The sequence below is a fragment of the Peromyscus maniculatus genome, chromosome 6 (assembly GCF_049852395.1).
Source record: "Peromyscus maniculatus bairdii isolate BWxNUB_F1_BW_parent chromosome 6, HU_Pman_BW_mat_3.1, whole genome shotgun sequence".
NCBI classification, from domain to species: Eukaryota; Metazoa; Chordata; class Mammalia; order Rodentia; family Cricetidae; genus Peromyscus; species Peromyscus maniculatus.
In genome coordinates this window covers 103044187-103069932 of record NC_134857.1, presented here as the reverse complement: position 1 = coordinate 103069932, position 25746 = coordinate 103044187, and the positions used below count along the sequence as shown (strand labels likewise).

General features: G+C 44.3%; 1 protein-coding gene across 8 annotated transcripts in view; it reads right to left on the bottom strand.

Moving 5' to 3' along the window:
* Positions 1 to 25746, bottom strand: part of Sec24d (SEC24 homolog D, COPII component) — a 101704-nt gene that overhangs the window by 2237 nt on the left and 73721 nt on the right. For all 8 annotated transcript variants that reach the window (XM_016010109.3, XM_076574919.1, XM_076574918.1 and 5 more), the window contains exons 12-22: positions 24814 to 25005; positions 24128 to 24221; positions 17169 to 17285; positions 16385 to 16555; positions 13006 to 13102; positions 12744 to 12889; positions 11872 to 12010; positions 11116 to 11234; positions 6509 to 6688; positions 4635 to 4826; positions 2724 to 2813 (exon numbers count right to left, since the gene is read on the bottom strand). In XM_016010109.3, the coding sequence (XP_015865595.1) occupies positions 2724 to 2813; positions 4635 to 4826; positions 6509 to 6688; positions 11116 to 11234; positions 11872 to 12010; positions 12744 to 12889; positions 13006 to 13102; positions 16385 to 16555; positions 17169 to 17285; positions 24128 to 24221; positions 24814 to 25005 (1537 nt within the window). The remainder of the gene's footprint in view (positions 1 to 2723; positions 2814 to 4634; positions 4827 to 6508; positions 6689 to 11115; positions 11235 to 11871; positions 12011 to 12743; positions 12890 to 13005; positions 13103 to 16384; positions 16556 to 17168; positions 17286 to 24127; positions 24222 to 24813; positions 25006 to 25746) is intronic.

Below are 25746 nucleotides of genomic sequence, written 5' to 3'. Positions count from 1 at the left end.
ACGTTACAGTCCATTATCAAAGGCAGCCAAGGCATGAGCCTAGAGGCAGGACCAGAAGCAGAGACCACAGGGGAAACCTGCTTACTGGCTTGCTCAGCTATCTTTCTTCTATCTATACCTGCCCGGGGATGGCACTGCCCATAGTGGATTAGTACATCAATTAGCAGTCCTGAGAATTCCGCCCCCACCCCCACTCCATGCCCACAGGCTGGTCCAATGGAGACAATTCCTCAGTAGATCTAATCTCCCTGCACGTGTGACGGTGATGGTGGAAATGACTATGCCAAGGGGTTGTTTCATCTGTCTATACAGGAATAGAATGTGGCCATGCATGGCTTTGAGAAATGAAGTTGTTCTCTCCCAGCCCTGTATGGCTGCCAGATACCTGGAAATCCACTGCCTTTAGCAATTTGGCAGTTTCTATGGAAGTGGGAAGGGGGCTGATGCATTATTTATTATATTATTATGAAAATACCTTTTATATTCTAAGAGAATAGAACTATTGCTGAACCTCAAAGACAGGTAATCATACACCTTGAGATCACTTAAGACTGCTGTCCTAATGTGTAATCAACCTGTTTGTTTACATTGCCCTTAAGAGAACAATGACCTTACTTGCCTTGGATTTCCCATATAATCAACTTTTACAAACCAAGGTAGCACCTAGCTGTACTTTTCCATGTCCCTGATCCACAAGTAATACATGTGTGTTTGTGTGTTATGAAATAATTTTCTGAAAATAGCAAACAGGCTGACAACAGCCCTATAAAAATAGCCACCATGGCCGGGCGTGGTGGCGCACGCCTTTAATCCCAGCACTCAGGAGGCAGAGCCAGGCGGATCTCTGAGTTCGAGGCCAGCCTGGGCTACCAAGTGAGCTCCAGGAAAGGCGCAAAGCTACACAGAGAAACCCTGTCTCGGAAAAAAAAAAAAATAGCCACCATGAATGTAGAAAGCAACATATGGACATTGTTTGATAAACAATGATGTTGTAACACGGTTTTTTATCTGGGTCAGTTGGAGACAGTGACTTAATCCCTTGTAAAACTCTACTGAAAGACACCTATAAAGTGTCTTCAGGCAGGTAAAGACTCAGTCAGACTCATACACCAGACAGACAGGAGATGATGAAAGATATAGGAGAAAGACTAGAGAATTCAAATCTGGACTCACGAAATGACATCAATGGGGGGTGCTTTAATTTTTTTCCTTACTGCATTCAACCCAACCCCATGTTGGGGTCCCCTGTGAGGGATCTCTAATGAGTTAAATCTACACAGCGAAGGAGGTGGAGCTAGCGCAGACTTTCTCTGGAAGCCTGGAAGATAAACTGATGCCTGGTGCGATACAGTAGTTTAAGAATGAACAGGGGGGAAATGGAAGGAAATCCTGGAGCAGCATCTGCTTCACAAAGGAAGAGTTACAGGCTTATCTGTTGTGGGAAGGAGTAGGTGGGGAGGACAGGTAATAGGAAGGGACACCGGAGCACAGAACAGGAAGGGGCGGGGACTAAGAGGGAAGCAGTTGACTGCCATCATCTGGGAGCACGCTGTGATAGAAAGTGTCATAGTACAGCTGCGACTCTGGCCCGGGAACTGCTGTGAGCCTGTTGTAGTACTGCTGGCCTTGAATCTGCGTGAGCAAGCTCTGAGATGCCCACTAAATTGGCTGGCTCCCTCAAGCCTACTTTCACCCGTCTGGGGTCATGGAACTGGAAGGACCAAGTACAGCAGGTAATGCCGCCGTTCCTTTTCAGCTGTGACACTTGCAGGTTTAATGCTTTTCAAACTGGGAAAGTCAGAGAAATCTACAAGTAACAGTAGGTGCATTTCCACATCAGAAAACCCGAGAACTATTCCAGCTGCTTCTGTTCTAGGCACACAGCAGAGCAAAGTGGACCCCAGCTATTTATTTTACAACCAGTGTCGAAATGACCTTAACTCAAGGGTTAGTAGAGCAGAGGAGAGAAATGCCTGGTGCTCCTTGGAAGGAGGGCTCATAGGGCACAGGATGACCTCCATGGCCTGACTGATGGAAGTGCGTGGGGTTGCATCCACTGCGGGCAGGATGAAGGAGACCATCATCACTGCGCACTACAATGCGGGGGTAGGGGGGGGCTTTCGATGTGTGCTTCTTGAGACTTCAAGGTTTCATTCCGTTCCTCTGCCAGTGCTGGGGAGTGCCGTGTGGAGTACTGGAGCTTCTCTCCAGCCCCAGCCCCTGGCTTTACACCGCACCCACACGGCATGGAAACAGTTCTGGAGTGTCAAGTGTTCGTCCGTATGCCTAGAGACCATGAAGCTGTTATATTTCCATTTGCCTCAGCTCTACTAGAGTTGATATCTGCACACAGGAGTTACTTCTATGGTTAAGGTTACTGATTAAGATTGGCGTCCAGTTTGCATTTCAAGAGAAAACTGGCCTCACGGTAGCCTGGATCATGCAGAGGCCTGCATCTAAAGTGTCTTATATCTTATGGTAAAGAGTACTACACGGAGTGTCCCCGCCCGAGAGCTCCAAATCCAGGAGACCCAGCACCTAGCTTGCAGAAGGAGATGGGTACAAGCAGCTTGGACTTGGCAACAAAGTCCAACCTTCTTGGTTCAAGACATGGTTTTATTCAAACAGAAAATAATAAAAAAGATCATGAGATATAACTATAGAATATGCATCTAAAAGGATGAAATAAACACTTGAAGAAGAGGGGGGGAATCTCAGTTTACCTTCATTGAGTATGGCTTCTTTTGCTGGATATTATTCATTATCATTCTGAGTTGTTGAGAGTATGGACTTCCCACCTCAGGCAGCGATGTCTAAATGTAAGAGCACAATTTCAGTACGACTTGAGCCACTGAGAACAGAAGCAGCAATACAAGATACCAGACTGCAAAAACCATCTCTCTAATGCTACAGAGACCATTTATTGGCTCACTTCATTTACCTGAAAACGTGGAAAACGGAACTATAAATTACTCATTTTTATTAGCATACATTTCCACCAATGAACCAATTGTCTCTTTTAGAAATACAGGCCATCTTTGCAGTGCAGCAACAGGTGTGTTTCATGCAGAGGGTAGCTTTGGACCATCTCTCAGGAAGGGGACTAAGCCCTTTCAAGGCCATGGTGGGAGAGAAAAGAATGTCTCTATCCCTTTACCTTCTTTAGGAAATGCGTTCCAATATTGAAGTAACCAGCAAGTGTTGGTTCCCAAGGAAATGCTATATATATTATACTTCCATGACATCTGTTTAATTTGGAAAACAGCACAGCTGTACCTGGAGTTCTTCATGTAAGAGAATAGGATGCTCTAACGCTGCCTTCTCAGTGAGGAGATACCAAGACCCAATCAACCACAAGTTAGCCACCAGGGAGGATGAGAATGCATGATGGTAAAGCTTCAAATCTTAGGGGAAAGATTATGGCCAAAATATTTCACAGGAGTTCTGAGGAGGGCAGAGCATCCGTCACTAATGCTTACACCCCATCCATTGTTTATTTTATGGTATTATGGTGGATCATTTTATTCAAGAAATAATATTGAGTATATAATACATATCTCAGAGAGCCAAATGAATCTAAAAATAAAATGACCCTATTTGTGTTTTAGTTTTGTTTCATTTTTTGAAACCCAGTGAGGAGGTATGATGACAAAAGCGCAAGCCCTGGACTCTTGCTCTGGTGGAGAGACGCCTATTTCATGTGCACTTAGGGCCCGGACGTCTGCAACACAGGTTAACGCTCATGCTAGTGCTGAGTTTTCCTAAGACATTTGGAAACATATTTCTATTCATTTCCTCATCAACACACAATTTCTTTTGTCATGATTGTAACAGAAGGGGAGAGTTAGGGTTTGGAGTAGGGTTGGGGATGCAATCTGCTTTGTATGATTTTTATTTTGTGCCCCATTCATCTTATTATGTAGGAAAATACCTCTGAAGGATTCTGAATTTTCTCAAACAGGCAGTTCGGCAGCAAGGATGAAGAAATCCGAGTTGAAAACTAAATCAAGCTCTACCTCTGACCGGTAAGAACCTGCCCCTAGCATCACTGGTTCATCAGGAACACACTGTGGCAGCATCTACCTCACTGATGTGTCAAGAACCTGCCCCTGGCATCACTGGTTCATCAGGAACACACTGCTGCAGCATCTACCACACTGATGTGTCAAGAGAAGGAAACAGAACCGTGGGTTTAAAGCACATACAGCGAATGCCCATGGCAAACAGCAGGGAGTCTGGAAGTGTTGTCAGGGGGTGTGTGTGAATGTGTGCATGAGTGTGTGTATGTGCAGGAGCCCCTGGAGGCCAGAAGAGGATATCGGATCCCCTAGAGGTGGACTTACGGGCAGCGATAAGCTACCTGAACTGAACTCAGATCCTTTGCAAGGACAGCAAGGATTCTTAACCACTGAGCCATCTCTCCAGCCCTCTATATTATCAGTTTCCATTGAAGCTATTTTAGCTCAACATTTCAGTAAATTATTTTACATTTTTTCTAATTTTATTCCTCAAAATATGATCCTCATACAGAATTATATAAACACATGCTGGTTTTCTTCTTTGTATCATAAAATTGCACATACATTTTAAGAACTTATATTTGTATTTTATCATAAAAACTGAAGAATACCTACCATATCTGTGTTGATATGTGCAAACGATGGCACATTAAATATCCCTTGAATCAGCTCCGGTGGGCTGCTCACTCCGAACCATAAGAACATGTTCAGGCCATTGGCCAGCAGGAACACTCCTTCTTCGGAGAGTCGGGACTCAGAGCAGCGAACAGCGGCAGGCAGGACTGTGCTCTTCACATCTAGTGTGTGCTGTTTGGGCAAAGCCAAGAGACTTAGGAACGCCTTCCTCTCTGGCTTTCCATTTCCTTTCCCTTCCCCCTTCCCTCCCTTACAGTATAGTTGATTAAAACCTACTCAGTGTAGACAGGAATCTCTGCCTTTTGGAGGAAGTCATATGACATGAAATAAATAAAATATGCATAATTGTAGATGGTGTTAAGAGCTATGTGGACAGCAATGGTAAGTAGCATAAGGATCAGTGGGGGGGTCAGGGTAGCTAGGAAGGCTCTGGCAAAGGTAAATTTTTGAGTCAAGCTACCCCAGCAGGTGAGAAAAGGTGAGGAACTGAGCCTAGAGAAATCTAAGGAAGAGCATTCCAGACATGGAGGAAAATTTATGCCAAGGTCCCAAGGCAAGAGCCTGACTAGGGTCTCTGAGGATCAGCAAAGAGATGTGTGCGGCTGGCATGAAATGAGAGGCTCGGATAGAAAGGGGCAGAGAGGGGCCAGAGATGCCCTGGCCTGGCCTGAGGAGAGGAGAGAGGAGCGTCTGTCTGCCTCACTCTGCCCTGACCTGTGAGCCACAAGCAGGCAGACAGAAGAGCAATGTGGGACCAAGGAGACCCACTAGGCCGAGACTGCAGGGGCACAGTGATGATTACGCTTGAGTTTGGCAGCAACAAATGCCAGACTGTAAGTGGTTCCCCTGTGGACACCCAGGAGAGTGGCTTGTTTGCTGACAGTGGGGATGTATGGTAGAGAGAAAAGAGTGAGGATAGCCAAGACTTGGCACCCAGCCAGCATGAAGGCAGGGGGTGGGAGGACTATGGGAGAAGCCTTCCAACGCCTGCCTCCTATCAGGAGACAGGAGTGCGTGGCCATTAGTGAATAAATGACATCTAAAGCCCAGAACACAAGGACCTCTAAGGGACGGAATGAAGGTAAGAAAGAAGCTCCCCAGAGGCTCCAGTTTCTAATCTCTGGTCCACCCGTGGTTGACGATCCAAGTTTATGGGACAATCATTTGAAATAATTCATTTCTTACCCTCGCATCTAACACCATCTATCACCGACTGCATTACTGCTAAATGCCTACCGTTTGTTACCACTAAAGACTAAGGAGGAGTTGCATACAATCTATCAGCCTTCGCAACCTCTGAAAGTCCAGGCAGAGTGCCCGGCACTCAAGATGTTAACAACACCTCAGCAAAGTGGCATGCGTTGCCATGTGAGCCCTTGAGGAAGGGCGGCTGGGCTCTTGCATGGCCCAGGGATCCTCAAGCATGTGCTCATCTGAAGTCCCTGACTGCATCTGAGAAAAGCCAGTCTGAATAAACGTGGTGACCATAGACAGTCACACATGATATGAAAACAGATCATTCACACCTGCACAGGATTCCCCCAGCACACGTGGAAGTGACCTCGTATGGTGTGCAGTTCAACTGAAGTTTTCGGGCACCAACGTGATTACAGACTTCTAAGGGTGCCTACTTAACTGATTAACTGATTATTACCAAGAGAAGCAACCAGAACCATTCGGCGAAACTGGACCCCTCACACCCTTCCCCCGCCACTCTGAGCACATGCAACTTGCTCAAAGAGTTTGCTATGAGCCTGGACTGCATGTTTTGACCGAATTTCTTGGAAACAAGAGCCCAGCACATGCTTTCCTCCCAGAGAGCTCTAGGGAATACACAGCTGCCACGTGCTTACGATAGGCAGGAGCTGGGGATAGAAGAAGAGCTGGGAGTCAGCCACGCCCATGGTCATGACCAGCTGCCGTTGGTATGCCCGCTCGTCAGGGGAGATCTCTGGTCTACTGAGCAGCACGCAGTTTTTTAACAAGCAGTTCATGTACACAGGCAGTACTTTCATGGAATCTGGCAGTATAAGCTGAAAGAGAAAAACATTTGTCTCATGAGCCTTTAGCATTCTCTTTTTATAGGCGCGTGCATGCGTGTGTGCGCGTGCGTGCGTGTGTGTTTGCGTGTGTGTGTGTGTGTGTGTGTGTGTGTGTGTGTGTGTGTGTGTGTGTGTTTGCATGTATGCAGGCCAGGAGACAACTTCAGGTATCATATCAGGAAGGCCTTCTTCCTTTAAGACAAAGTCTCACCAGGTGGGCAGACTGGCTAACTGGTGAGCCCCAGGGATCCTCCTGTCCCATGTCTGCCTCCCCAGCACTGAGATCACATCCCTGTACTCTGCCCAGGATTTTAATGTGGGCTCTGGAGATTGAATGCAGCTCCTCACATTTATGCAGCAAGCACTTTACTGACAGGAATCTTCCCAGACCTTTAGCTATCGATCTTTCTCACGAAAAAGAATATACATTATCAGAATACACAATGACAGGAAATTGTCCCTCGGGACTCTGATGGGATTTATTCCTCATCTTCCACCTCACACCCCTTCATATCAGAAGTCTCTTCTCATGATCTTCTGAGTAAGGAGTGTAAAGGACAAACTTGTTCACTGATTCTGGCAAGCACATCCCAGAATGTTTTAGAATGTTCTACTTGACCATTTATTTCACCTCAACCTCTAATCTCATTTCTTTCTTCTTTTCTTTTTCGTTTGTTTGTTTCTTGTTTTTTGTTTTGTTTTTTCTGAGACAGGGTTTCACTGTGTATCCCTGGCTGTTCTGGAACTTGCTTTGTAGACCAGGCTGGCCTTGAACTCACAGAGATCCGCCTGCCTCTGCCTCCTGGGTGCTGGGATTAAAGGTGTGCGCCACCACCACCTGGCTTTCTGATCTCTTTTCAAGGCACCAGAGTCAGCGAATGCATGCTTTCTCCCAAGAGACACTCGTCTCATTGGAGTTTTCCCCTCTAGCAGGAAGCATTTTCCTAGGTCAGCTTTGGATGCTGGATTCCTTTCTCAGCCAAGGAAAACAAACAAAAGATGAAGGAGCTGGAGCATGGTGGCCCCACGCTGTTTCTAAGTCATTCATAACACAGTCTGAAGAATATTCTCGGCTTCACACACACAAGTGCGCATACACCTTTTAAATATCTCGAAATTTCACCGACTACTTCAAGTTACCCAGAAATATGAAGATAACTTATATTATCCATCATCTTAAATTCCACAAAGGGGTGAGCTTGGGATTTATGACACAGCTCTGAAGAGACTGGGTTATATGGGACAGAGGGAAGAAAACAGGAGGAGCAAGGGTGAAAGCTGATGGGGACAATGTTGTTAACGAGTGAGAGAAAGCAGGAGCAACGCTTTACTCCGTAGGTTTGAAGTTTAAAAAACGTATCACAGATTGTTACTGTAAAACCTCCCCTGGCTCCTCCATAATTAAGTTACCCTTGGAGGGAAAAGGTACTGGTTAGGTGTGAGCTAAAATTCATTAAAGTCTGGTTTGACCAAGTTTGGGAAATTCTTTGCATTTTCTAATGACGGCTGTAGTGAACAAAACACTGTCAAATTTGTAGTTAAAGTCATTGCCTTGTTTGTTTTTTTTTAAAGGACTTCAGTGGTATTTTAAATCACAGATTTACTATTTTATGTGTGTGAATGTTTTGCTCAAATGTATGTCTGAGCAGTGTCTGGTGCCCTCAGGTCAGAAGAGGGTGTAGGATCCCCTGGAACTGGAGTCACAGAGGTTGTGAGCCACCATGTGGGTGCTGGGGATCAAACTCCGTCCTCTACAGGGCTAGCAAGTGTTCTGGACTGCCGAATCGTCTCTACAGGCACTGGCTTGCCTTTGAGGAGCATTGTACTCCCAAATAACATGAGTGGCTTATTAGATTCCATAGAGATAACTAGCCCTACTTATACAAACCTGAACATTTACTAGAACATTCCTTTGACTACTGTCCTGGCTGAGCATCTGAGTCAGAGTGGTGCCTCTTTACATTTTATCCCCCAAGTGGCTTCTCTTGCCTTTGGTAATGAGCCAAAGCAGTCCACTCAGGTCTACTACACAACCAAAGTATATATCTGGATGGTCTGGCTTGGCGCTGGGGTCTGGCTATGCAAAGTGTCCTGAAGCCTCAGTACTGAAGGGGTGGGGTGTGGGGGGTGACAGGAGCGTGGGGGCCCCCAGCTTCATTGGTGGTTGAAGGGTGAACTGAAAAGCTCCAATGGAAAGAGACAAATCTCATTTTAAAGAGCGGGTATCATCTCTGTTAACTCACCCTGAGTAAAAGCAGCCCCACAAGGGTCCGGCCTACAATGGCTAAGCCATAACATTAGATGCTCTAGTCTAGACACAAGTCTTCTTTGAAGCCAGAAGGAAATGGTAAGGTTTACCTTCCCCCTTAAATAGGCGAAAACAGATTGTTTCTCTACTTCAAGTCTTTAAAGGCAATCATTTTGATATTAGCAAAGAAACTTGACGAGAAGACACGGACTGCACCAGCTCTACAGCAACTGTCCCTCTGAACGGTGAGACACCCCAGAGGTGGAAGAGCATCTTCCAGAAATCCAAGACAAGTAGTGAAGGTGGGTGCAAAGTGCTCATGGTCGGACTCCATTCAAGCTAGGATCCCCCAGCACCTGGGGGGCTCATGTGTGTGGTTGATATATTGTGCACCCCAATAAACTTATCTGGGGGTCAGAGAACAGAACAGCCACAATATTAAACATAGAGGTTAGGCAGTGGTAGCACATGCCTTTAATCCTAGCATTCCAGAGGCAGAGATCCATCTGGATCTCTGTGAGTTCAAAGCCACACTGGAAACAGCCAGGCATGGTGACTCACATCTTTAATGCCAGGAAGTGGTGGCAAAAAGGTATATAAGGTGTGAGAACCAGGAACTAGGCTGGTTAAGCTTTTCGGCGTTTAGTAGCAGTTCAGCTGAGATCCATTTGGATGAGGACTCAGAGGCTTCCAGTCTGAGGAAACAGGATCAGCTGAGGAACTGGCGAGGCGAGGTGGCTGTGGCTGGTTCTGCTTCTCTGATCTTTCAGCGTTGACCCCAATACCTGGCTCCGGGTTTATTTTCATTAATAAGACCTTTTAAGATTCCTGCTACACACGTGACTCAAACAAGCATGTACCGAACTATGTCTGCCTGCCTTTGCTTCCCCACAACTTCCTTCCTTCAGTTTTTTTTTTTTTTTTCAAGACAGGGACTCATAGAGCTCAGGTGGCCTCAGTAGCCTTGGACCTGATCCTGCTGCCCCCCCTCCAGAGTGCAGGAATTGCAGGTGCATGCCACTATACCTGGCTTCTGCAATAGTACTGGGTTTACCAAAGTGAAAATATCCCAAATAATGAAGAGAACTGAACAGCCATATAGATTCAACAGTTGGTTGAACAGCTATCAACACAGACGGTAAACAAATCGGTGACCAATCACTTCGAGCAGCACAAAAGGGAACTTTCCTGAAAAGGGCAACATAACAAATGCCTGTCCTGTTTTCCTTCTTTACTCGGCTGTAGATTCAGATGCAGGATTTGTTGATTTCTCCTGCCTACAGCTTCCTCCAAGGTGAGTAACCACGGTAACAACCCATGGGTCAGACAAATGTTCTACCAGTTGCTCATGAGTTCTTTTCCAATCAGAACCCTGTAGCTAGACCTTCAGTTACAAGCATGAAAATGGGCGTCTGACTTTACTGACAGGGAAGACTGAACCAGAGGACACAAGCAAACTCGGGGTTTCACCTTCCTGAGAAAGGCTCATCTAGAAGATCTAAAACTTCACAACACTTAGAGGATGGCCAAAGACAGTTGTTTCATAGTGATTCTATTAGTAATGTGTAAGCTGAGGCAGGAGGATAGCCACGCATTCAAGGAGAGTCTGGTCTACCCAGAGAGTTGCAGGCCAGCCAGGTCTACATAGTGAGACCCTGTCCCAATATGTAATTTTTAAATGAAAATAATTCCATCATTTATGTTAAATTATATTTACTTTTTAAAGAGTTACTACTGCTGTCAGTTCATGGCAACACTATTTATATGCCTACATGTATTTAAGCATGCACATTTCACAACAAAATATCTAGGTCTACATACAAAAGAGAATCCTGTTCTATTATGACATTCTTCTGTTTATAAACAATGTAGTCGTGACTGTCACATTTTCTGGTTTAGACACTTTGTTAAGCCCAGGTTTCTTCTTTGATGTTGGCTACAAAGGCACATAAAAAGTCCATTGTCATGGTCCCCCTCCCACCCCAGCTGCATCCTCAGTTTCCTTGACTGCATGTTCTACTTCAGAGCATCTGGCTGCAGCAGCTGCACACACCTGCTCAGCACATGCTGGCTGCAGCAGCTGCACACACCTGCTCAGCACATGCTGGCTGCAGCAGCTGCACACACCTGCTCTGCACATGCTGGCTGCCCAGCACAGCGGGGAACTCACCTGGCTTGCTGCAGATGGACTGGCACAGTGCTTCCTGTAACACGCCAACATATGGGCAGTCTGATTAACTAGAATTTCCCGGATGACCTTCAAAGGCTGGTTCAAAACTGCTTTAAAAGCTAGGAGCACAAAACCACAAATAGAAAGGACACAAAAGCTTTAGAAACTGATATCTTCAAATAATAACAAAGAACAAGTTGTCGCTGTCTTGAGACAACCAAACAAGGATGTTCTTGCTACTGGTCCTCTTTTGAGTAAATAGGATGATCCAGGCAATGAAGAACAATGGTCTAATTATAGCAAAGGGTTACACTGACCCAGGTTTATCTTGAGACTACCAGAAATAGAATTCTATATACAGAAAAGACAGGCCAGTCTGTTGTCTGCCCAGGCCCTGACTTCTGCAGGCTGAAATGCTCTCCTTAAGCACAGACTTTCAGAAGGGAAGCCAAAGAAATCACCCATCCTGCTTCTCAGTGGTCAGGGTACAGATAAGCAACATTGGTGCACGTCACTGGTGCTAGAGGGCACACTCACACACCCTTAAATTTCACCTTATACTCCTTACTAGCAAGGACACTTAAGCCAGATCTGTGTGGCCTGGCCCTGGAGAGGCTTGTCTCATCACAGCTGGCTGCACTCCAACCTCTGACTTGACTGGTTCTTGTACCACCATAGTGTTTTCCAGCTTCTGACCCGTGACCCGATGAGTCTCAACTGCATCACTGCGCTTTGGGATTAGCAAGATGATGCTACCTGACTTGGCAAAGAAGTTGACAAGGGCATCCGTTTCACAGCTCTTGTAGAGATCTGCCAGCTGGGTGCTGCAGTTTAAGGCGAGATTGTGGATCCGAAGTCTTCGCTGACCGCTGATGGTCGTGTAGAGCACAGCACACTGCAGAAGCAACATTGAGGCATGGGTATTACTGGACCAGATCCAGATAAGCTCATCTGATCCTATTTGCATGCACAGGATGGAAGCTAAATTGTGATCCCCCCTAGGCAGAAGTTCTGATTCCCAGCACCTCAGAATATGACTTCCTTTGGAGGTAGGACCTTTATTTTATTGTATTTTTTGGATGAATATAATTACAATATTTCTCTCTTCCTTTTCCTCTCTCCAATCCTCCCATATACCCCTCCACACTTTCCTTCAACTCCGTGGCCTCTTATTTCACTAATTGTTATTGTATGTATATCTGTGTGTGTATATACTTATTTATTCCTAAATACAACCTATTCGGTCCATATAATGTTACTTGTATGTATGTTTTCAGGGCTGACTGTCTGGTACTGGACAACCGAGGGATGTGCTCTTCCTCAGGGAAGACCATGGAGGTAGCACCTTTAAAGGGGTGAATTAGTGAAAATGAACTAATTGGAGTGGGGTCATATGCAAGGACCTTGGACACAGACACTAAGGAAACCAGTTTGCTGATGCCCGACACTTCACACTGCTTGGCTGGTCTGATGATTACTGAGTCACATTAAGTAGCATCTATGTATCAACCTAGGGATAAAGCGAGTACTCCCAGGCTCCCTGCTTTGGAGAAAGCGAGTGGAGTTTTGTTAGGAAGGTGCCCCACATCTGGTGGCATGAAAGCAAGGCCGGGTGAATGCCTGAGCACCTGGATCAAGGCTCCAACGTCCTCACTGAGCTTGTCATCGTGCTTGAACTCCACAGTCACGGCCTTATCACAGTCAATGGCTGCCATTTCTACATCCGTGGTGTTGTTCATAAATATTCCACCAAAGAAATCAGTGGCCCTGAAACCTAAAGAACAGGAAGAAAGGGAAATTTGCTTATCTGAATTTCGCTGCTCTCTGTTGGGCTGTTAAAGAGAAAATAATTATGCAGAAGAGCCTTGAAATGATGTAAATGATAATTACCTGTGCTGGTACGAACCCTCATAATAGCATCGAAGCCTATTTTCTTTCCAATATCGTTTCGGAGGTCATTCAAAAACTGCTGGCTATCCAAATTTACCTAAAAAAAAAAAAAAAAAAAAAAAAAAAATGTGATCAGTGGCCACCAGGGGGCAGTAAAAGACTTCAAAACAGGTTACTTTTACCTGCTTTTAAGATAATTATTTTTACATTTTGATTTAGCACACTTACATGTGTATCCTATGTACGTACACACTCTTGTGGAAATATATAATCTTTGGGCAGTGACTCAAAGTCGAGTTCCTAAATAAAACCCTTTCCTATCTTTTTCATCTTTGTAGCATTCGGATGGGAAGATCACATTAATTTTACTTTGCAAATGGAGAAACAGTATAAGCAATTCCCTTGGGTTTAGTGTTAGGCATGGGAAACGATGCATTGATTAACATATTCAGCGAGGCTGGGGAAAGACACTGTAATGGGGGCGGCAGCGGAGGGGAGGCTTTTTTTTGCGGTGGGTTGGGGTCTTTTATTTGACCATATATATAGTCTGAAGCTCAGTCAGAGTTCAGAGTCTGGAGAATCAACTCTCCCTACTCTTTTAAACCGTATTTCTGAAAGCTGTTCACAGCCCACACCTAAGCAATACTAAGGAGTACATAACCATATAGTACAGAGCTGAGAATCACCGAGAACACTACCTAGTTGAGAGGCAGCAGCCAATGCTGTATCTCTGACGTGGTCAGGTGAGCCTTTATGAGATTCCTACCATTGCTGCTTGACAGGCAGCAGAGCCCCCCCACACACACACACAACCCCACTCCCCCAAAGAGAAGAGCAGAGAAAAGGAGACAGAGACATCACAGACAGTCCTTATAAAAGATTCCGCAGGTACACACCAGATGCCTGGCTACGTTCTTGACCATCATTTTTATCCGGCAGTAGTATTTGATGGAAGACACTATCAAAAATTTTACTTTTAAAGCTAAGAAGGAGATGCTAAGATATGATTCAGTCTACAACAATGCACATAAAAGCTGAAGCGAATTAACACTAACACTGATTATAAAATGTTCTGCTCACTGAAATTGCAGAGGGTTTTCTTCTATTGGATTATGATATCCCTTCTTTTTTAATAACATCGATGGAATCAATAGTAAAGTTTGGTATATTGACAAGCAAGTAAAGGGCTTTTACCGAAAACCACAGAAGTGCACGCCACTGAAAACACGGAATGCCATCAGCAGTGGTGAAGTCCAGGGCCTCCTGTCAACCCTGCCCCTGGTCACTGTGCAGTCAAGTCACTCTAATGCAGACAGCCTCACCCACGTGGGACCCCAGCACTTCCTCAGCCAGGATTTGAACAAGGAACGGAAGACGGAGGATCGCATGGATTTCCCTCACGAGAGAATGAGCTGAAGCATTTGCGCCATGCCTCAAACATCCCGAATTCCGACCAGATGAGTGTCTGAATGTTATCATTATTAAGACCTTATGTTCGAATGTACCAGCGACAACACGTGTATCCAGAAGTCTTCAAAGGAGTCTTATAGTTTTTTTTTTAATACATTTCATTTTCAGTCTTTGGTATTACTAAGCCTCCTACTTAACTTCCAATACAAGCATGTAAGTAGGTGATGCTCAGTCAGTCCTAAGCTAAAACAGCATGAGCACTTGTCTTCTGATAGGGAGCACCTCTCTATGATCAGTTGCCCTGGGGAACACAGACATCAGTGGCCTGGCCCCGGGTGCTCCTGGAACAGCACCCATTCTCTGTGCTAAATACGGCAGGAATTCAAGGCACAGCTGTCCACAAGAGAAGCCTACCCTAAACTGGGGTGCATGCCTTTGTCCAATTGAGGGGAGGCACGTTTAGTCCAATGTGGAAGAGCAGGGTGTAATGAACTGAACCTGCCTCAGATTCCAACAAATTAAAACAAACAGGCAGTAACGTTTTCAAACGTTATCTTAGCTATCTCGTATAGACAGTGTGCTTTCCCCACAGCAAAGCTCACATTAATATTCAACTCTGGGGCAGCTCAATGTGTGGCTAAAATCAGTAGGAAGCCAATCAAACATGCATGGTTTTACATCTACTGTGTTTGTTTACTTTTGCTAGCTGTCCACAACAGGACACACCTTCCTTAACCCATGAACTAAGCATCCAACTCAATGGACTGGGTAGACAGTTCAGGCCTTAAAAACACCTGCGGTGCGAGCCTGATGACTTGAGTTTGGTCCTGACCCACATGGAAAAACACAAAACAGATGACAACAAATACATCCATACAACCCCACACACACCTGCATCCATACAACCCCACACATACCTGCATCCATACAACCCCATACACACCTGCATCCATACAACCCCACACATACCTACATCCATACAACCCCACACACACCTACATCCACACAACCCCATACACACCTGCATCCACACAACCCCATACACACCTGCATCCATACAACCACACACACACCTGCATCCATACAACCCCATACACACCTACATCCACACAACCCCATACACACCTACATCCATACAACCCCATACACACCTACATCCACACAACCCCATACACACCTGCATCCATACAACCACACACACACCTGCATCCATACAACCCCCCCACACACCTACATCCACACAACCCCACACACACCTACATCCATACAACCCCACACACACCTACATCCACACAACCCCATACACACCTACATCCACACAACCCCATACACACCTGCATCCATACAACCACACACACACCTGCATCCATACAACCCCATACACACCTACATCCACACAACCCCATATGCACCTGCATCCACACAATTCCATACACACCTGCATCCATACAACCCCATACACACCTACATCCACACAACCCCATACACATCTACATCCACACAACCCCATACACACCTACATCCATACAAACCCACACACACCTACATCCACACAACCCCATACGCACCTGCATCCACGCAACCCCATTTACACCTGCATCCACGCAACCCCATACACACCTGCATCCACACAACCCCATACACACCTACATCCATACAACCCCATATACACCTACATCCATACAACCCCATACACACCTACATACACACAACCCCATATACACCTGCATCCATACAACCCCATACACACCTACATCCATACAACCCCATACGCACCTGCATCCACGCAACCCCATTTACACCTGCATCCACGCAACCCCATACACACCTGCATCCACACAACCCCATACACACCAGAGAGAGAGAAAAGAAGGAGGAGGAGGAGAGGAAGAGAGAGAAAGACAGAGACAAAGTGTATTTTAGGTAAACAGTCAAATTCCAACAGAAGAACAGATGGTTTGCCACCTACCTGAAAAGCATTGTACTTGTAAAGAGTTCCTCCCGTGAGCAGAGGAACCAGCCCCAAGGAAGCCACGTCCACATACTGACTGGGAAAGAGGAAGAGGGTCACCGAGCAGCTGTTGGCCACACAGTCCTTGGCCAGAGACTCGTAGACAGCTGTTTGGGGCTGGAAAAGTATCTGAAGAAAAGGATGAAAAAGAAAAGCCACACAGTAATTTTTATTAAAATTTAACTTTCTGTTAAAGTGTTTTAATTGGAAGTTTTACATGAGGAAAATATGGGATTTTCCCTCCAGCTGAGTGGACTGGCTAACGATACTTCAGGTATTTGATACTCTAACACACCTAACGGGCTGTCCCTGCCCCCAGGCTAGCCTGCAGGCCTGGACACAGCCCTGTGGACTGGCTGGCTCTGTGACCGAGGGGTGTGCACCTCAGTCAGAGCCACCTTCCACCCCCACAGACTCTTCCTGGCTGCCACACTGGCTCGGGTTTGAGCGGAAGCTTCTTTTCTGCATCTGGTGCCTTTGCCTCAGGACCAGTGTCTCTTCCTCAGGAGAGCGATGCCACGGTGCGTCCATCTTCCCTCTCCACTCCCTCTTCTTTGAGCAACCCCTTCCTTCCATTTCGATAAAGCTCTCATTTTAGAGTTTCCGCTCAGATGTGTCCGCTATCAGCTTCTCTAGCAATATGCAACTCCTTAACGGTTTACAGTTCAAAATTCTCGGGAAGTGTGGGACCCCTTTAATAACACTTCAGCGGACACCTCAAAGGGCGACCGCTCCCAAGTACCTTCTCTTTGTCTGTGTTCACCAGCTTCTTGTCGTCTCTGTTCTTGAGCTTTCCTGGTGCTTCTGCAGTAGGCAAGGAGGAGTGGAAGATGAACAGCTTCCCAGGGCACTCGGCTGCCTGAAAACATCGGACAAAAGGTCTGGTTGGTACAGCTTTATTTTAAGAGAATCACAAATATACGAAAATCCACCTCACTCCAGTCAGAATGGTATCAAAGAAAACAGAGAACAAATGACTATTGGGGATGGGGACAAAAGGGACCTCTTGCATGTGTCTAGAACGCAAATGAGTCAAGTCTGAGGAAAATGGTGTGGAGGTCCCTCCAGCAGCTGAAAGACCACCACACCGTGGGAATGAGTTTTCTGAGAAATACTGCTTGCAGACTGTCTTTACAAACTCACCCCACCTGGAACCAAGTTACTAATGTGCTTGGAGATCGTTTATCATGATGCATTCATTCCGCTTACATACAGAGCACCCAGCCTGTTCAGAACTAAATGACCTTTGAAAAAAACAATGTAACCGATCTTTCTACACTTTGAACTCCCTGATATAAATCCTCTATTTCTCCTTAGTGACCCATTCACACCACTGACTTAGGACAATGCTGTGTGGGGAAGATGTGGTGGTCACACCTAAGACCATTCACTGGAAGCACAGAGGCATTGAGATCAACATAAAGGGGTTAAAAGAAGAAAAACCATGTGAGGATAGATCAGTAACATGTGGTTGTGGCTTGGTGTGCTGTTCTGGGCCAGTAGGGTCTAAAAGCAGTTTCCTCTCTTATGAAACTTCTGTAGGAGACTGATTAAGACGTAAGTTCCTAGTTGCTGTGCTGTTCAAAGCACACGAGAATGGCCTTTGTTTAGGAGACCTGATCAGGTCAGAGCTCTTCAAATCCAATCAGGCTCGCTCTCGGGTAAACACCACCAAGGGTTCGTTTCTTTTCTTTAACGTAACATTGTCTCGCCTGATGACAAAGATACAGTACTTATACAAACATACACACAGTCCCCTGAGTCCACACACCACAGTGATCCCTGCAAATCCACGGTTATGGCCGCACTGTTCACAGCAGCCAAGTAACAGAATCAGTCTAGGTGTTCACCAACAGATGACAAAGGATATGCACTACATACACACAATGGAATTTTATTCAGCTATGATGCAGAATGAGATTATTTGCTGGGAAGTGGCTGCAAATGGAGATCATCATATTAAGTTAAAATAAGCCAGACTCGACAACAAGTTTTCTCTTTTGACTCCCATGTTTTATATATACACAGAAAGCCATACATGCCCATGACATGCTAGCAGCATAGATACCAGAGAAAGAAACTGAGAAGAAGAGGAGATTGGGGGTGCATGCAGGAGAAATGTGATGAATTCAGCACTATCCACGGTGAGTCTGAGTCAACAAAGCATGTGCAAACTGTCTACTACTTTTCAGTAGGTTTAGAATGTTCTTCAGCACTAAAATTACCACGAAAGCAACAGCCTGTATTTGTGTCTGAACGGTCACCCCCATCTTTTCCCTCAAATTTAAATGACCCTCCCTTCTGTTCTCTGCTGTCTAGACAGTATCTAGTCTTTTACTGTAAAAAGGAAAATGAAAATCACATCTTACGGAGACTGCCTGTGTTAATTGGATCAAACTAAAAATATTTCTCACAATCACACACTCAGCTCTCAAAAATATAAAGTGAAATGTCTCTTGTCTGAGCCACCCAATTCCCGTAGAGAATTCACTTTCACCCCATCTAGGCGTTGTCTAGTCACAGAAGCACTGGACTTTGTACTACACGGACCACAGGTCCTGGTTCCTCCAGGCTAGGGTTAGAGTGTTAGCCGCTGTGTGAGCTCTGTGATTTCAGGAAAATCACTCAGCTCCTCTAAAGATCATTCATACCGCACAGGACCTAGTCACAGTAACCACAGAACACAAGTGTCGGGAGACTTTGATGGCTCAGTTGATCATAATAAACATACTTCATTGTCTGGTTAATGAATGACAAGACCTACTCAGGGCCCATTGGAACATTCAGGACTGTAAACTATAAAGTAGCTCCTGCTAGGGTGACAGCTCAAAGGATACAGTGCTTGCAGTTCAAATGTGAGGACCTGAGTCCAATGCCCAACTCCCATATAGAGAACTGGTAGGCATGTTGGATGCCTGTAATCCCAGCACTCAACTAGGAGAAACAGAAAGACTAGCCAGAATTGGCAAGCTTCAGGTTCAGGAGAAATCCTGCTCTAAGGGGAGGAGAGGGGCAATCTGGGCAGACCCTTGATGTCAACTTCAGGCGCGCGCGCGCGCGCGCACACACACACACACACACACACACGCACGCACACACACACGACCCCCACATACACACACACTCTCATACATATGCTCACATTTCTACACATACACCATACATACATATATATATATGTATATATATATATATATGTGTGTGTGTGTATATATATATATATACAGAAAAAAAACCTTAAAGAATACAACACATACACATGCAAGATATACAGTAGCTATACTTATTTATTTTTATTCAATTACCCTATTTTAAAGTTATAGCTTCACTAATTATAGACTTATAAAGCATTTTATATCTGTCAAACAGTTTACACTCCTACAAAAATTGATATTTTTGCCAAAATTTGACTGTGCTCACAAGAATGAGTCATTCAGAATGAGATGAAGGGCATGCATCCTTCTGATTTCCATATTTACAAAGGACAAACTCTGCTTCAAATTCACCTTCAATGTTCTTCCATCTAAGGGACTGACATTAGTACTAGTGACCAGCCAGCTGCCTCTGTCGCTGTGTGCCCACTCTAAAGACAGGCGCTTCTGGGATCATGACACTGCCTCCCACCTTCCAACAAGCCACGGCCTCCGGGAAACAAAAGGCTCCATGAAGAAGAGAGATGCTTTTACTTCTCCACCTCACATCAGGCCTCTGTCTTTCCCTCTTTAAGTGTTCTGTACTGTCTATAAATGGAGTGTCATGATGGATCTTGAAATTGAATTTTGGTATCGATTGTGAATTATCTCAAGGTAGATTGAACCCCTGTATTCAGGTAGTAATATATTTCAGGTATAATCACTGAAACCCATGTATATTCAACTCTTTGCCCAACTCTTTTTTTTTTTTAAGATTTGTTTATTTTTGTTTTATGTGTTTGAAGGTTTTTTCTGAATGTATTTAAGTACATCATGTGCATACAGTATCCACAGAGGCCAGGAGAGGGCATAGGAGCCTCTGGGTTACAGGCAGTTGGGAACCCCTGTGTAGGTGCAGAGAACTGAACCCAGGTCCTCTGCAAGAGCTGCAAGTGCTCTTAACCCCCGAAGCATCTCTCTAGCACCCCTTTGGCCCAATTCTTATAAACTTCTATAAGAAGTTTATTTATCAAGTTATTTGACTTAGATAAATGATTTTGTCAGCAATTTGAATGTAATTGATTTATGCGTGTGTCAAAGTACAAATACAGATTTTACTAATGGGAGGAAAAAAGAGGTTGAGATTGGAAGATGCTGGGAACATAGTGTTATTGTTTGTTTTTGCTCTTTTGGGGGGCCTGCCACCCAGCTCCCAAATAAGTTCTCACATGGAAGCTTATTATTTCTTATGAATGCTCAGCCTTAGCTTGGATTAGTTTCAAGACAGTTTCTCTTAAATTATCCCCTCTACTTTTGCCTCTGGGCTTTTCCATGTTCTCTTCTGTAAATCTTCCTCTTCCTCCATGGCTTGCTACGTAGCTGGGTGGCTGGCCCCTGGAGTCCTCCTCCTCTGGCTGCTAGATTTATCTCTCCTCCCAGATTTCTCCCTCTATATATTCTCTCTGTCTGCCAGCCCTGCCTATCCTTTCTCCTGCCTTGCTATTGGCCAGTTCTTTATTAGACCATCAGGTGTTTTATACAGGCACAGTAACATAGCTTCACAGAATTAAGCAAATGCAATATAAACAAAAATAACACAGCTTAAAATAATATTCTACTACAACATAGCACAACAGAAAAACATTAAGCCCTTAGTTGAGTATTTCAAGGGCATTTAGGAATATGCACAGGACTTTCCAAACAGCCATAGTTTATCTTTGTGACAAATTTGCACATATTTTTTCTAATTTTGATCTGTTCTGTTTGCTTTAAGAAGTTTATTATTAATAATTCTACATATATATGAATTATATACACAATACACATATGCATACAATTAGTATATAATATATATTAGATGTATATAATAATTATATGAATAATTAGTAGCATATATAATTATATACATACATATATAAAGTTTTTACTTGGTATCTATCTGGTGGAAAGAAAAAGTGTAAATCAAATGGGAGCCCAGTTCTGAAATGCCTTCACGGTAAAACGCGCCCCCTTTTGATGCTGCTTTGGTTTCTATTCCCTGCACATAGTGAATGGGATTGCATCTCTGCCCTCTGTACATAATATTCTGAGCTACTGACCAAACCACAGTCCTGGACTTTCCCAAGTTACCCCTGGCCTCCCTACTCCCTCTTTTACCACCAGGAGAATTGTGTCTTGTAATACAGAATTAAATCTCCCCTGCAACGCTTCATAGAACTTAGGAGCTGGACAGTCTAGCTGCTTTGCAAACACACTTATTGGTTTTTCTTATTGGTTGAAAAGAATGAATGAGTGAGTAAAGAGACCTCCCCAACACTGTTTCTCCACTGCACATTCTCAAAGGTGTTATTGTCTCAGTAGTGATGGCTACAGGTGAGAATTTTTTTTTTCTTCAAAACAGGGTTTCTCTGTGTAGCCTTGGAGCCTGTCCTGGAACTCACTCTGTAGACCAGGCTAGCCTCGAACTCATAGAGATCCACCTGGCTCTGCCTCCCAAGTGCTGGGATTAAAGGCATGCGCCACCACCACCCAGCAACAGGTGGGAATCTTAGCGGCTTCTCATGTACATTATGCTAACTTACGTATGATTTTCAGCTACCCAGAACCTGACTTTGTATTCATGAGGTCTTCTGAACTGTTACGCTTAGATATTAGTTTTTTCTCATTTTAAAACATCAACATTTTTGTGCTGGCTAGTTGATGCCAACTTGACACAAGCTAGAGTTATCTGAAAGGAGGGAACCTCAATTGAGAAGACGCCTCCATAAGGTTTGGCTATAGGCATTTCATAATTAGTGATTGATGGGGGAGGGCCCAGCCCATTGTGAATGGTGCCATCCCTGGGCTGGTGGCCCTGGGTTCTATAAGAAAGCAGGCTGAGCAAGCCAGTAAGCAGCACTCCTCCATGGCCTCTGCATCAGTTCCTGCCTCCAGGTTCCTGCCTGTTTGAGTTCCTGTTCTGACTGCCTTTGATGATGACCAGCGATACAGAGCAAACCTTCCCTCCCTAAGTTGCTTTGGTCACGTGTTTCATCATAGCAATGATCAATGACACTGACTATGACAGTTTTTCACATACTTCAGGGATTGATATATTAATAAATATTAATATAACAACAAACTTGTAAATAAAAAACATAATGCAAAAGATATAAAGACATGAATTACAGTGAATAAGACTGTCATGAATGGATGCCAGAGAATGCTTCGTGCTACAATAAGGACTGCATAGCAACTTCAGAGTATATTATTATTGTTATGGACAGAATTGACATTAAATTTTAGACAAAGAACAGCTTGTCATCACTCACTTACCATTCCCCTCAGATATAAACACATACTTAAAATATCACTTCCAGTCTTAGTTTAAAGTAGAATGATGTTTAGGGTCCTTTATGAATTATGATGTGTGGAGAGATTTACAAATGAACTTCTCATTGGAGGAGAGAACATCATTGGCAACAAAGCAAACATTTTCAAAGTGAAAAAGAACAGATAGGATTGTGTGTGTGTGAGAGAGAGAGAGACAGAGAGAGAGAGAGAGACACAGAGAGACACAGAGAGACAGAGAGACAGAGATGTGGAATATCATAATGCCCAAGGCTTTCTGTTGATCAATAATGGCTTTCAATGGAGTAGACTCTAATACTGCCAAGTCACGTGTGATATGGAATCTATTGTTAGTTTTACATTAAATTGGCAATTATTCTGACAGCTGAAGGAATCCACAATACCACAAGCAAATGCTCCTGATAGCACACCTGAACACTCAGAAATCAGAAAACCTAGACAAGAATCAGGTACTAGGGTCAGAACTATAAAACAGATGCAACATTCGTGGGGGATCAATTCATAAGCTCAGCCCTAGACTACCACTAACCCTGTTTGCTTGTATTATTCTTGCCATTATTACTAGTCATTCTATTTTAAAAGTTGGTGTGGACTTAATTTTAATAACAAAATTTTAAAACTAACTTCAGGAATGAACTGTCAAAGCCAACAGGTCTGACTACTGTGATAAAGAAAAAGCGATTGGGAATAAGGCCTTCTAGATCACATTGACTTCTTCAGTCCTAGGAAGACAAAATGTCATTTGAGCTCAGCCTTCCCAGTGGACACAAGGACAACATCTCCTCCACTTATGACAGTCAGTGAGGTCATGGGCATCAGTCACTTCCATGCCATGAACTGTCCCCAGGCCTTGCCTTTGCAGGTTTGAAAACCCCAAGGAAGGAGAGGGCAGGACGGGAATTTTTCTCCTTGTATCCGATAGTTCTGATTTGACTGAAACAGCTTTAAAACTAGATCACAAAGAGTTCATCCAAAGGCCCAAGAGAGAGGAAAGCCGAAATCCTGGCAAACAGCTGTTCTGGTGCTAACAGCGCTGAGATGTCAGCACAGGGAGGCCTTGTGGCTCGGGCCATGTCCTCCGGAAAACTGGGCAAGTTTAGAAACCCTGAGAACCTAGGGATTTAACGAAGACTGCATTCCTTTTTACACACAAGGTTTTCTGACTTAATCTCTCGGTCACAAACTTCCTCTGCCATCAGGAGAGGTGGCCATCTCTCACCTTCAGTGCTTCCATGCCGGCCTGGATGACAGGAGCAAAGACGGTCTCGTTTTCGTTAGAGTTGGCAAACATCTCAGGAATCTGGTCCAACAAACTGAGGGAAACAAGCAACAAGCGGGGCAAGGGTTTTAAATGCTCAGCAAACCTATCCTAAACTTCAGAAGATAAATCACTGATTTCTCAAGCCTGAACACATGTGACATTTAGTTGATGAACAAGCATGTGTGGGTAATTGTTACCCACAGGGAATAGGTAACCTGATACGGACACTCCTTGAGGAAAGATATTTTAGCATAGTCTGGCACCAAAACCTATTCTTTGGATGGAACCTTTGCTAAATAACCCTCACTGTAGACACTTTTTGATTCATTATATTACTTATTTATAATACCCAGGACTCTTTAAATAATACTCTATCTTAATATGCACAGTACATGCAAGAAATGCATCCCTTTCATTCCCTTTCCATCAAGGAGAAAGAATTTAAAGGGCTGAGAGTGAATAGTTTTAAAATGATCTACACCAGAAAGGGGTAAATCTAACATACATGCCAAGAGTTGTATGCTCTATGCCCTAAGCCCCCTGCTAACGACAAGGCCAAACAAGATTTGTAGTTGAATGGAAACACAGTGTGACTTAAAACATGCACCTTATCTGCATCTAATCAGAAGACACTTGATATTTACTTGTGAATCACGGATTGAGATTCTTGATAGTTGACAAGGAAGCCATCCAACAAAGGAACAAAGACCTCTCCCACATCGGTCACCACCATCATCTGAGGTTGGGCCAAATTACTCTTCACGTTGAAGAAGTGCAGGACTTTGTTGTATGTGATAAAGCCAACTCGAATCGCAGATGTCTCCTCATGCTCCTCCCTAAGAGAAGAAACAAAGCCAAACTTCAGGCACAAGCTCTCAAGAACACAGTTTGGCTCACAGGCGATGAAGGGGCCACAGACTTGGGACTCGGAGAACATTTTGCCTTCTCAAGTTTTTTTTTTTTTTTTTTTTTTGCCTGTGAGATGAGGCATCTACCTAAATTCAACAACTGTGCCTCCTACAGAACATCAGAGAGGCATATTTAAAGTTCTGACTTCAATTTCTATTGCCCTTAGAAAGCAATAGTAAATCATGGCAGGAAGGGATCCAGATTACTTCAAAAATAAGCAGGTTGACAAAGAAAAACATTCTCAAAATTCTAGGTCAAGAATTAGATATTATGAAAACACATCATACATATTTGCACATGTGTTTCTTTTTCTTTCTTTCTTTTTATTTTTTTTGGGGGGGATCTTTTCAAGATGTGGTTTCTCTGTGTAGTCCTGGCTGTCCTGGAATTCACTCTGTAGACCAGGCTGCCTTGAACTCAGTGATCTGCCTGTTCTACCTTCCAAGTGCTGAGATCAAAAGCATGCTACACTGTGTTTGGCTTATTTTCACTTCATAGGAAATTAGACTTTTTAGAATTTCCATGTCAACCTGGGCTTATTACATTCATATAAATCAAGCGTCCTCGGAAGTCACTGAAAGACCAAACCAATGGGGCATCTCAAGCAACTCGAGGGAAGGGACGGTTGAGTTACCGATGGGACAGCTGTTTGCATCAGGAAAGGACTT